A 14177-nucleotide genomic window follows, 5' to 3' on the forward strand; every position below is an offset into this window, starting at 1 on the left:
TTTTTTTCGTCCCTTCTTTATGGAGAGAAGTAGCAGCTCTTCGTCTGTTAGCATTCTCTGCCTCAACCTACCTTTCTGAAGCAACCTGGCCTCAAATGAAAACCATTAAGTCTAAATATAAAATGTGTTGGCCGATGAATATTTATACTTAACCAACCGCAAAACTTTTTTTAACAACTCTCGGAAGAAACAGTGCCATCCTTCATTTTCAAAATAAAAGGTTAGTGACCAAAATATATATTTTAACTAATTATTTTTTTGTAAACGTTTTTGAAAACGATCTTTATGTACCACTGTTTGCGTTGTAAACTGAAACGTAGGACACAATCGGTGGCGTGTTGACTAGGCAAATGAAATAAATGCTGTGAAGTGACGTTGCCGCGTAGTAAAAGCGTGTGTCTAAAGACGTACTACAGCGCAAGTAGATAACATATACATACATTTTGTCTCTGCTTCCTTCGTGTATAATTGACGCAAATGTGTACAAAGACGTGACATCACCTAAGCCCTTTCATTTAATAGCAGCGTTTAAAGGGAACTCGGAGTGCAGCCTTCAAACGCCACAACCGCTGTCCCTTAGCATAATACTAGACTGCGGTATTAGCAAACGGTCTGTGGTACATTGCCAAAGATTTTCGTCGTCTGAAGTAAGGGAATCAAAAAGTTCAGTTTTGAATCCTGAATTACATACGAGGGTCGTTCCTAAATTAAGGCTTTTTTTTGACTGTGTATGTCCATGCCAGACGTCATTGGTGTAGTGCTAATACTTGAACCTTCCTCTTTTATTTGCAGCTGGTCCCGTTATTCTGCGGTAGTTGGCGCCAGCATAGGAGTGTTCCAATATGGAGCCTGATATGGACGTGCGTATAAAACAACGATGTGTGATTGAATTTCTCACTGCTGAAGGAATTACGCAAATTGAAATCCATCGACGCTTGGTTAAAGTTTATGGAGATGATACAATAGACATGAGCAATGTGAGGCGATGGGTACGGTATTTTCAAGGTGGTGAAGAGGGTGCTCATGACAAGCCACGGCCCGGTCGACCCTGCACAGATGCCATCCCTCGCAATGAAGAGCGTCTTAATCAACTCATCCGTGCTGATCGCCGGATAACGACCAGAGAATTGTGTACAAAGCTAGATGTGGCGAACATTTTCAAGACTCGAAAGTGTCGAAACCTGTAAGGAAGCGGTTAGCCTCAGCTGGTTCCGATTTTTACAAGCGCGTCATGCAGGCTCTGGTTCATCGTTGGCAAAAATGCATAACGAATGGTGGGAACTATGTGGAAAAATGACAGTCTGTAGCTGAAATATTGCTCTGTTTAGCTGTGCTGTTGTTATTTATGTATCTCCATTAGTTTCCAGGGAAAAAAAAATAGGAGGCATTACTTTCGGAACGACCCTCGTACTTTTGGATTCTGAGCTCACGTTAGTGTTACTTATGCGACACGTCTGATTTCCTATCTAAATTTCGAACTTGCATTCATCCTATCTAAATTTTCAACTTGCATTCAAGATGGTAGCCATGCTCGCCATATACCCTACATGTTGCACCCCTTTCTCCTCTATTACCATCTTCTATTAACAGATTATACATTTTCCTGTCAGGTTTCAAAATAAAACAATATCGACTTTCTACTTTCCCTGTATAACATATCCATAAAACCAAATACTACACATTACATTGGCAAGTAAAGGCAAACTGATACACTACGAGGTTGGTACATGAGAAACCAATGCATAGTTCTAGTTTTAGAAACTAAGCTTGTCTCTACTCTCAATGTTTAAAAGTACAGTATATTTCCATAAATATGTATGTGATGAACACAAATAACTACACAACAGATACTACAAACCTATTATATACACACAGTATGGATCTTTACAAAAAAGATCTAAGCTATCTTTTTATGTAATAAAACAACACTTTCCTTCATTGATAGTTTTTTTTTATTACAATTATGAAGTTTAGATTACATCTGTATTGATATGTACATATTTATACAAAGTTTATATTACATAAAAACTTCAATTCAGTTAGTATGTGTGGTCCCTTGGATAGAGACTACTGCAATATTTATCACATTACATGTCTTCAATTCTGAAATAAAATAACATTGCATTATTGAAAAGGAAACAAACTAAAGATAGAATCATTTAAAATGCGAGGGACGTTTAGCAAGTCCATGCACTCCGATAGCAAGTTCAAATTTCTAGTTGAAGTTGACATCCTTCAATAAATATACTTGAATTTTGATTGTCTTTCGTTTGTTATACTGTTTATACCAGCATTCTAAACCAAATAAAAGCATGTTTAGTACAGTGAAACCTGTCTATGTTGGAATCATTTGTTACACTCCAAAGTGGCTAACTTACACAGGTGACCAACTTACAGAAAATAAAATTATTTTTGAAACGAATACTATTGTAACTCGTAATAAACACTTATACATGTAATGCTGCTACTAATCATTATCTACGTAAATACATGGTTAAACTTATTTCTGGAATATGAAACTATCTTATGAAATAAACATCTATCTTATTTCGTTATTCACACACTATACTTTATACGTAATTTCAATATACCAATTAGCTGCAAAACACTACATCACATTGTTTTATCTTTACTATTCTCCACATATGACGATAAATGAAATAAGGTAAAATATAGGTTCCAGGAAATACTCGAAACATCCACTTTTACTCGCCCAAAGCTCTCAGCAATGAAACACGTGATCGTTTGTGCATCAGAAAAGTGGTTGCTGACCAGCTACCTAATAAAGGCAAGGAGACTTCTATTTTCTTATGTAGCGTTTTTTAACATTCTTCAACATGTATCCGATCGCCATTGCTTCAAATTTTTTGCAAGTTCCTCACAGAAAAAAGAAAAAAGAAAAGATTCGGGGAAGTGGCGAAAAAATCTGATGGTAACCATGAAATGATCTATGATCTTTATTACAATAAAGAATATGAAAAGGAAGGCACTAATCTATTGATAGACTTTTCGACAATAGTTATAAAACCAATAAAGAGTTTACACCGTTTGCTGTATTTTTGGAGGAGTTACTTTCAATTGACAAGTTCTCCTCTTACTGTTCGGTTTACTGACCTGAAACAGTAAAATATGTTTAGAAAACGTTTCTAAGGAATAAAGATCAGGCAGGTATCAACAGAGGTGCATTTAATGTTAGCGGCATAGGAGCAACGTTACTTGAATGCGGCCAAGTTCTAAGATAGATAAGCGCCTAACTTTAGAGTAATAAGTAATGTATGTCTTATCGGAAAACATAACTTTCATAGGAAAGATACCAACATAGACTTGTGGCCAACTTAGAGAGATGGCCAAGTTAACAGGTTTTACAGTACTTAATATGGGAAAAAGTAAACTTCATGTATTGATTAAGCACTACTTTTTGCGATAAAAAACTATTTTTAAAAAAGTTTGAAAAGTATTGTGAAGATTGCTCCAAGTCATAGGAGGTGCTAAACATTTCACTTGTTTCGTTGTGGTCGTACGAGCGTCAACAACTCTGAACATACGAGGCGTTCGAAGTAGATTACATCTGAAGAAATGGTGAATAAATTCATTATATTGAGTTGAAAGATTGGGTGAAGATACACGAGGCTATAATGGTAATCATTTCAGTCGAAACGTGTTTTTAACATTCTTTATGAATATTTATATATATGAACGCTTTGATAAGATGAATGACATGATTGCTCAAAGGCGAAATCCCATGAACATTTCGAGACAGTGTTTGGACATACGGAAGCGTAACTCAAGTGAGTGAGTTTTGAGATGTTATGCTACTGCTTATTAAATTTTAATACATTGCTACAACCCAGAAAGCAAAGAATAGTCAAAACAGTATATTTCAAATGAAGAACGTGCTCAGAAAAGGTAATAACTGTTCTATCAACTAGCAATCTTACTAGGATTTTTTGGAATTCCTATGCCACTGTTTTCATAAACTACCTAGAAAACGGCCTCCGCATTTAATAGGTGTTACAAGGAACTGATGAAAAAATAACCCCATTTAGAAAAAAAAAAAAAAAAACTTTCACCAGAACAATGCCAAGGCCTATGCATCTGCAAGTGTTACGATTGAAACTGTTGAACTGACTACAAACTGCTACCTCAACTACCATATTCTCCAAATTTTATCGCCTCTGACCTTTTTCGTGAACTGAAGATTTGACTCGCTGGAAAACAGTTTGCATTTGATGATAAGATCATGCTTGATACGAACGCCTATTTGGCAGCAATTGACAAATCCTATTGTTCGGAAGGCATAAAAATGTTGGGAAAACGCTGAATAATTACCGAGGTAAAAGAAGGCTAATCGAAAAAAATGGAAGGTTAATCGAAAAAAATGGAAGGCTAATCGAAAAAACATGATGTTCAGTATGAAAGAATTCTTTCATTTCGAAGTCACGGACGGATATACCAAACACTTCTCGTACTAGTTGGACAATCACATTTTATATCACTACTATATGAATAAACAATAATACATAATATCTTACTTTATGCATCACTTTATAGGAAGTAGAATAATATTTACATACCAAACAGACCATACTATATACTACACAAGATAGATAATTACAATATTTTATACTCATTACTAGGTTTACGATTTCTATGGTTTTCTATCTCTTTCCCTCATGAACAGAAACCTGTACATTATGATACAATTTGTTTCATTAAAAACCGAGTGATTTAAAGCACATTTGGTTTGGCATCTTTTAAAAATAATTCCTGTTTATAATTGCATTTTTTAACATTTATGCATATTTAGGTGCAATTTTAGTATTCAATCGTTATTTTAACTGCATATCTTTTAACAGCTTAAGGGCTTTTCTTTTAATAAAAATGAACACAGTACAATGTTTTTAACGTTAAATTCACTTCACCTAAAGAAAAAGAAACATTCAGGTTTTCCTTTCTTCAAATTCTGCGTTGTCCAGTTTTAATTTTTGTATGAAACCTGTTTCTCTTCCCTTTCGCCCGATCGCCTTGACCTCTATTTCTATAGAGGCTGGCTTTCAACTTTGTTGATACTTTTAGATCATGTGAGAACTAGACTAACAGTTGAGGCAGACAGTTTTGTACAGAGTGCAGCTTTGATATTCCTAAATCCTGAAAGTTAAAGAAGGTACTTCCTAAATCCTGAAAGTTAAAGAAGGTACATGTTCCAAACTAAATCGTTTTGTGTTTGAATTCGGCGGTGAAAAGGTTTTTATCACGGATGGCTCTATTCTCTACGTAAAGTGTGTGGTATGGCAGTTGTAGGTGAAAGAATATTTACTATTTAATAGCATGTATAGTGGTAGGCAAAATTGCTTACCAGTTAATGGCGACTGCTTTGAAACCAAATGCAGAGAATGAGAATTAAATCTGTCATTTCTGTAGTTTAGTGTGGAGAAGAAACAAAATTGTGACCCAAAGATTTAAGAACAACTCAATTTTATTGACAACCAAAGATTATTGACTTGTAGCATCATAAAAGAAATACGAAAGAAGTTTTAGAACAAAGAAATATAACGTAGCAATTTGTAAACGGAGGCAAAGAAACCTAATATAAAAACACTAAAGACGAATCATTTTGCGCGTAGTGATTGTGGTTGTGGTCAAAGCGCTCGACTAGTAATCTGGAGGTCCTCGGATCGCAACTACGGTGTAAATATACTTTTTTACTTTAAAATTTTTGGTGGCGATTGACTGGCAACGACATATGTTTTATTATGTTAAGATATTTGAATATTTGGATGTTTCAAAATTTGAATTATCAAATCTTTAGTAATAATAATAATAATAATAATAATATCTCGTAAAAGATGAAAAGTTAGGAGCTCATCATCGCTCAGGTCATACCATTATAAGCAGAAACGTGACATTTGAGAAGAATATTGCGGTTCTGATTAGTGTTGCCCACGAAAAGAGGAATTTCTCATCTCGTTCCTAAAACAAACAAATCGAGACGAAAATTAACATTTTAAATTCGAGACGGAACAACGCTAACTCAAATTATCGTTTCGCTTTGGAGATGAGAATTGATACGACACAAAAAGTATCATAGAAATTTTTCGTCTTATCTCGATTCTCGAAATAGTGTATGTCCATTCTTTAATTAACAATTACTCTGTAGACTGAATCTCATATACTATTTTGTTACTTTATATTCCGGAGCTCATCGAATTATGGTCTGTGCAGGTAATTTTGTAGTAAGTTTTTATAATTCTTTCTGCATATCCTACAAACTAGTTCACTATATGCCTTACTTTTCAGTGATTCAGTTATTTTTTATTACAGTTACTTTTCCTTAAAACGCACAGTAGAATACTTTCTACATGAAACTTTAGTGGAACGCTTTCGTTTAATATTCGGGTAGTTGCCGAAGTGTGTCCTCGGGGTCCGGACCTCCTCCCCGTAATCCCGACTCTTCTGTAAGTTTTGCCTAATTTTAGGACAACTTTAAAAATTTTAATACCATTATTATTATTATTATTATTATTATTATTATTATTATTATTATTATTATTATTATTATTACTGAAGATTTGATAATTCAAACATTGCAACATCCAAATATTCACATATCTTACGATAATAAAACGTCTCATCGCTGATCAATCGCCAGCAAAAATTCGAAATTATAAAAACATATATTTACACCGTGGTTCCGATCCGAGGACTTCAGATTACTGGTTGAGTACCTTGACATCTGAATCACGATCGTCAAATGATTCGTCTTTAGTGTGTTTATGTTAGGTTTCTTTGCCTCCATTTACAAAATGCTACGTTATTTTTCTATGTTTGAAAACTTCTTTCGTATTTCTTTTATCATGATATAAGTCAAATAATCTTTGGCATAGTTTGTATTAATAACTTGAGTTGTTCTTAAACTTTTGGTTCGCAATTTTGTTTCTTCTCCACACCAAACTACAGATATGTCAGATTTAATTCTCATACTCTGCATTTGGTTTCAAAGCAGTCGTCATTAACTAGTAAAGCAATTTTGTCCGTCAAGATACGAAGGGCGAAATAAAAGCGTGAACTAAGGCTATATGCGAACGAAAAACTCACTGGGTTGAGTTTGAAACATCAAATCATTCTGTGTTTTTAGAAGACATACAGATGGTGATCAGAAAAATGGAAACACCTGAACGAAACTGCAACTTACCAAATTAATATGGTGCCGGGCCACCTTTCGCCTTCAGAACAGCCTTGATGCGACGTGGGATGGAGGCATAGAGGTCGTGAATGGTAGGAAGTGGAATTTTACACCATTCCTCGTGCAGGGCATCGGCCAGTTCTGTGAGAGAGGATGGAGGTGGAAATCGTCGCCGGAGTCGTGTTTCCAAGACGGACCACAGATGTTCAGTTATGTTGAGATCTGGGGATTGGGCGTGCCAGGGGAGGTGTTGAACTTCATCCCGATGTTCCTTAAACCACGCTGCAACAATGCCAGCTGTGTGAATGGGTGCATTATCATCCTGGAAGATGGCGTCATTGTCCGGGAACAACATCCGGACCATAGGATGCAAGTGGTCTCCTAAAATTGCGACATAATCGTTGGCAGTGATTCGTCCGCTAAGTGTGACCACAGGACCCAATGAAAACCATGATATAGCGGCCCACAGCATCACCGAACCGCCGCCATGTTTCACAGTTGGGCGGAAACACTGCAGATCATAAGCTTCTTTGGGCGTTCTCCACACATAAACACGGCTCGTGGTTGGGAATAGGGTGAAGGATGACTCATCAGACCATATCACACTTTCCAGTCCTCAACGGTCCAAGTTGCATGATCGCGGCACCATTTGCGGCGTGCAAAAGCGTTATGGTCCCTGATGAGCGGTTTGGCCCGTGCAAAACAACCCCATAAGTTCATGTCATGTAATTCGCGGTGGACTGTGATTGTCGAAACAGGGTGGGGGAGGTGCTGATTGAGTTCCTCCGTCACTTGCACCACAGTGGCACGACGGTTCTGCGTGACAATGCGCTTTAATACCCGGCGTGACCTGTCACTCATGATCATCTTCCGCCCACTGTTCCGCTTCCCCGATGTGGTTTTCCCTTGTGTTGTGTAGGCCGTCATCACCTTCGACACTGTCCCACGCGACACACCTAACACAGTAGCCACTGCCGTCACACTCACTCCACATAACCGCGCACCAACAATTTGCCCTCTTTGAAAATCTGAGAGGTTTCCCATTTTACACTACCTCCGTCTGCTGCAGCCACTGGACACTGCTGTTCCACTGCGCCTGACGTAGTATGGAGACCGACCTAACACACCACCACCAGCGGTCCGGCGCTGCGGGCGCCACGAAACCACTGCCAACCAATACATCTGACGTGTTGCCAACTACAGGTATTTCCATTTTTCTGATCACCATCTGTATGTGAGCTATTTATCTAAACTGACATTCCTCTGAGTAAAGTGGACAGTGTGAAATTCGGTGTATTTTAAAAAAAATACAATTCTAAACTCCCTTCCCGATTCTTCGACATTAAGGAAGAACAAACGATAAAGTCTTGATTAACATATTTTTCGTTATTTGTGGAGTACCACTATCTGTTCAAAAATAAGATTGATAAGTACAGGTATACCCTACCATATTTATTGAAGGCATGAACACTACACAGAGAAATCACTACACGCTATAACACAATAACAAGAAACAGAATTAGTAGGGCTCAAATTTCTATGACTGAAAATATGCAGCATGCATTTATGCCCTAAACAAATGGAAAATATTACCTTAAAAATAATCTAAAACAGGCAGGCGTCTTTGTGGCTGCAGGAATGGGGATAATATATATCATAGCACAGTTCCCCTCCCCACACAAAGCAAATGTTGAAATGACACTACTGCTAAAGAAGTACGCAACTTCATACTTACTTTTTAGAACACTTGGCTTTAGACATCTTGAAAATTGACTCAGTGATGCCAGAATCTATGACAAAATCCTTTTGAGAAATGTGAAATATCTTTCATACTTGAAAAATACCCGTACTTTCAGTGTAACAGAAAAAGAGGATGGATCTTATCGTACGTACCAGTAATGATTTCAGAAGGTGGCCCAGGTGGAAATTCTCCCTGGATCTCCGATCGTGATTAATGTGGCTTACCAGTATTTTCTCAGTGCTATTTTAATCTCCCATGTACTTGAAGTCTCTCCTGGAATGCCTGAAATACTTTCCAATACGCAACAAAGAAACTGAACTTTCAGGTACTTTTGTAGGGAGAAGAGAGAAACTAAGATAGCCAGAAGCTGAGATGGCAATTTCTGTTCTCAAAGTGACAGATGCTAAGGCAGGTCAACAACTTTGACCCCATCACTCTGATTCCTTCAAATAATATTAAAAACACCAACTGCTTGTAAGACAATAGCTCTATAGAACCTCGTTGCCAATACTTGCAAATATACTTCTGACCAATAAGTGAAATCCGCCTACAATATGTCCAAAATATGCTCTGATACCTCTTCCGGACCAAAATATGATCTAATGCTAATATTTGGTTCAAATATGTATTTATAGCACTAATAAAAACCGTATTTTCGTGTTCACAAGAGTAGTGTTCGTGTTTATATTTAATTAGACATGTGAAAAGATCCAGGATAAAAATCCAAGCCTTAGTTATTAGCTTCTCAAGAATCGTATCGTTTTGATTTCTAACTTAAGAATATGATTAGCATGTAAATGATGAAATTTGAATATAAATTAAAATACTTACGAAATTTAATTTTATTATTTACAGAATATCTCTTCAGTTATCTGTCCACTTGCCACTGAAACAAATACATATATATATATATATATATATATATATATATATATATATAACTAGAATATTTATTTTCAATAGTCACTTCAGAAATTTAGCACAAACATTCTTATCTCTCTTATAGCACCAAATGGAAGACAGTGAATAACATATATTAGCAAGTTCCTCTAATTCTCACTATAGACAAGCAATTCTAATCTTGGAAGGATTTCATACAAACAATATATATATATATATATATATATATATATATATATATATATATATATATATATGAACTGACCTTCCATTTGAATATTTCAGAATTCTTTAATTCTGTACCATTTCCGGGGAATAAAATAGTTGCCATGAGTTTTGCAATGGCCCTCGTGTATATATATATATACAAGGGCCATTGAAAAACTCATGGCAACTATTTTATTCCCCGGAAATGGTACAGAATTAAAGAATTCTGAAATATTCAAATGGAAGGTCAGTTCCAGTGGCGTATTTACGATTTTCTTTCGGGGGGGGGGCTTTGCTAACTTTCGGGGAGGGCTTTGCCTGAAAATGTGAAAATTCTGCAAGATATTTCATATACTCTACTATAGTAAGATTTCGGGGGGGGCTTAAGCCCGGAAGCCCCCCCTAAATACGCCACTGGTCAGTTCATATATAAACATTACATGTAGAGAGATGGATGAACACACACACCATCATAAAGATATAGCACGAGAAAAAAGACGGACAAAAATGTTCCAAAAGTGTTTCTGTCAATTGCAACTGTATGCAATAGTACATTACAAACTACGTGCATTTCATGGCATCAGAAGTCTCCCCAAGAATCCACAAGATGGCAGGGACTTCCAGATGTCGCAGGTACGTGTTCCTGCCCTGTACTATTGTATACTGTAGCAACTGACAATAAAACACGTTTGAAACGCCAAAATATTTTCGTCTTTTTTCTCGTGCTATATCTTTATGGTAATATGTATGTTCTCCCATTACCTTACATGTAATGTTTACATATGAACTTCTATTTGCATATATATATTAAAAATGCAATCAAATGCCGTAAAGTTGGACGATAGCTTCGATACGTGGCAGTAATATGCCTAGAGTTGCACTTAATGACCACCAGGTGACAGAGTGTTGCTGGAAGAACGACGAACGCGGCAGCGTCCGTATCAAGATGGCCGCATGCACCTTGTCAGAACAGTGTTTGGTGATCCGGTTTTTGAGCAGTGAAGGTGTGAAACCAATTGAAATTCATCGCAGGATGATAGCAAAGTATGGTGATTCGTGTTTGTCCCTGCAGCAAGTATATGAGTAGTGTAGGAAGTTTAAAAGTGGCATAACATCTGTGGAGGATGCTCCTCGACAGGGACAGACTCACCGCGTAGCGACCGACGAAAACATTGCGTTAGCGGAACAACTTGTAAAGGAAAATAGGCGGCTCAACACATTGTGCATAATATTCTGCATTTGAATAAGGTCTGCAAAATGGGTTGACAGCTGAATTGAAAGACCATCGCGTCGAAGCCTGTGAAGAAATTTTGTCGTTTCAACGCCAAGGGTGGTGCATTTCTGAACAGGATTTACAGGCGATGAGACCTGGGTTCACTATCATCAACCAGAAACAAAAAAAGCAAGCGAGGAATGGCGGTATAGCTCTTAGCGAAACCAAAATAATTTGCACTCAACCTTCAGCAGGAAAGGTCATGCTCACTCTCTTCTGGGATGCAAAGGGAGTAATTCTGAAACAGAGTACATGGAAAAAGGAGTGACAGTAACCAGTGCCTCGTATTCAAACTTCTTGAAAAATCAAATTTGCCCTAACTGCGGAGACTTCTGTCCTCAGGTGTCCTCCTACTGCATGACACCGTCCAACCGCATACTGCCCGTTTGACCGTTGAGACTATCAATGACATCAAGTTTGAGTGTCATTCATCCACCCTCTTGCCAGATCTTGCCCTTAGTGACTTTCATGTGTTGGAACCACTCAAAGAAGCGATGGGAGACAAGTATTGGGAGGAAGCGATGGGAATAGTGATGAAGAGGTGAAAAATGTGGTGTACGAGTGGATACAATCTTAACCTCTTCCAACGTAGTATCCGAAGTAGTGGAATACTTGCATTCAACGTCAAAGGAACTACGTTGAAAAATAAGAATTGATGAGAGTAGATACACTTACTTATACTAATATATAAAAGAATGTATGTGCCTGACATCAGATTTTCGCACAGAAAGGAGTCACCAAATTATCTACACATATAGATTTTCACCGCGTACTAAGGAGATTTTTCGGCTAGAGTGTGAAGGGATTTGAGAGTAAAGTTTTATAGTATGTATACGTAGAGTAAGCCATAGTATCTATATTTAGATAGGCAACCCAAACTGCTTGACTCGGATGCAGATTACATGGTCCAAGAATTGATAGGAACAGTGCTGAAGGCACTCTCCAGGTGTTTATTTCTGTTTGGTCCTCTTCCGCCAGATGTTTCCTGCTTGCGTATAAAGCTTCTATTCTACACGAGATATATGAGCTTTTCTAATTGGTACATACAATATAAAGTAAGTTAACTAGTATTTTTCATGTTTTTGGTGCTATTGCTTCAAATGAATTTGAGAGATACTGAAACGGTAGTAGATGCACTGTATTATATGGTGAACGTTAATGTTAATGATAGAAAAAAACGAGAATAATACCATTTTCCAGCACCCCTACATATTCACACTTAAAGCTCAATATGTGTCACGATTTTTATCTCTCTCTCTCTCTCTCTCTCTCTCTCTCTATATATATATATATATATATATATATATATATATATGTATATATATATATATATATATATAAACACCTTTTAAGATTATGAAACCGTGAAATGTTCTGCTGCCGAAATCAATTAATGCCCTTTTCAACAATAATTGTAGTCAGTACTTCTGGAAAGACCTATGAGGTACTACATATAATTGAAAATATAATTCCATTTTTAGTTAAATCATTATAACTAAAACCTTGGAAAAATAATGCAAGAAAGAATGGACGAATAATAATATTAATATAAGCTAATACGAATATTAAAATGAGAATACTAGAACAAGGTGTCCTTTGTGATTTTCTTCACTGTGAAAGCTTACTGCTGGTAATATCTTGTCACTTTTGTTTATACACTTGTAATCTGCAAATGTCACGTTAAAGCGAAGGTTTAAATATAAATAAATGCAAGAAACACCACATGTTCACATACGGAGAACCTACTGTTTTGAGTGAACATTAAAACAGGAAACAGAGCAGCCATTTAGATTTAGCGATGCTCAGCTGTTTCTCAGCTTCACTGGGATAAAAATAGCTATGAGCATATCCTCTAATTACACATCCTTTGTATTTCCATTATTTTGACAACCATATGTATATTACAAAAAAAAAAAAGTCTTCCTCTGTTTGGTCATAAAGTTATATTAGGCAAAAATCTTTCTTCGAATTAATTTTTGTCTTTTTTTAACGATGACTGTGAATTAATGCTAATCACGCATAGATAGTAACATTTTCCCCTACATTTCCAATTACCAATGAAAAATTATTAATAACCAGATGGTAATCAGAGAACCTTTTGTGTCATTTATTGCTGACAACACTTAATTCTACCTTAGCACCATGTTTTAACAGTTAAACTGTCTCACTAATGAATGAAACAAAATCTCAATTAAGACATAATAATTCTGTTTTAAGTTTTCTTTTGAGCAAAGTTTCAACACCCATTTCTTAGAAGTGACTAAGTTGATTTTAATATTACCGATCACTAAACCTACACTGGAATGACATGGGAATATGCCGAAATATAATGAATATACGGTATACGAACTTTAAAATGACTTCTTTTTCTTATTATTATTAAATTGTCGGAAAAGTCAGGACATACTTTTAGAAGAGATGACACTGACACTAGCTCATTTCTGGAAGTATTAGATCACTGGCATCTAAATTTGGTAGGAAAAAATTGTAGTTTCATTCCAAGAAACAAACAAACAAATAAATAAAATAAATACTTTTAAAAAAAAATAAAAAATAAATAAATTAGTTGGTTGATTTTGCAGATTTTACAAGTTCAAGAAGGAAAACCAAACAGTGCACTTTCGCCATAATTTACTGTTTTATTTCCGCAAAGTGAAGAAAGGGCGTCAAGCTTACGAAAGGTTACGTAAAATTTATGGTGGCACTGTTCTACATAAATGTCAGTGCCAATGATGGTTCAGTTCACGAAATTCCGTGTTAATGATTTTGATCTTAACGATGCTTTTCGGTCAGCAGTCCCATCGAGGTTAATGATGACAAAGGCAATGACTGAGTAAAACCACGTCGTACGACACGAGAGGTTGCAGAAAGCA

The 14177-nt window shown here is 36.4% G+C and overlaps 1 protein-coding gene across 1 annotated transcript in view; it reads right to left on the minus strand.

Moving 5' to 3' along the window:
• Positions 1-1909: 1909 nt before the first annotated feature.
• The window catches only part of Svip (small VCP interacting protein), a 64439-nt gene continuing 52171 nt past the window's right edge, over positions 1910-14177 (minus strand). The window contains exons 3-4 of the mRNA XM_081752094.1: positions 9756-9810; positions 1910-2103 (exon numbers count right to left, since the gene is read on the minus strand). Coding sequence (XP_081608220.1) covers positions 9793-9810 — 18 coding nt within the window. The 3' untranslated portion in view covers positions 1910-2103; positions 9756-9792. The remainder of the gene's footprint in view (positions 2104-9755; positions 9811-14177) is intronic.

Source organism: Thermobia domestica, chromosome 3 (assembly GCF_964235325.1).
Source record: "Thermobia domestica chromosome 3, izTheDome1.hap1.1, whole genome shotgun sequence".
In the NCBI taxonomy this organism is placed as follows: domain Eukaryota; kingdom Metazoa; phylum Arthropoda; class Insecta; order Zygentoma; family Lepismatidae; genus Thermobia; species Thermobia domestica.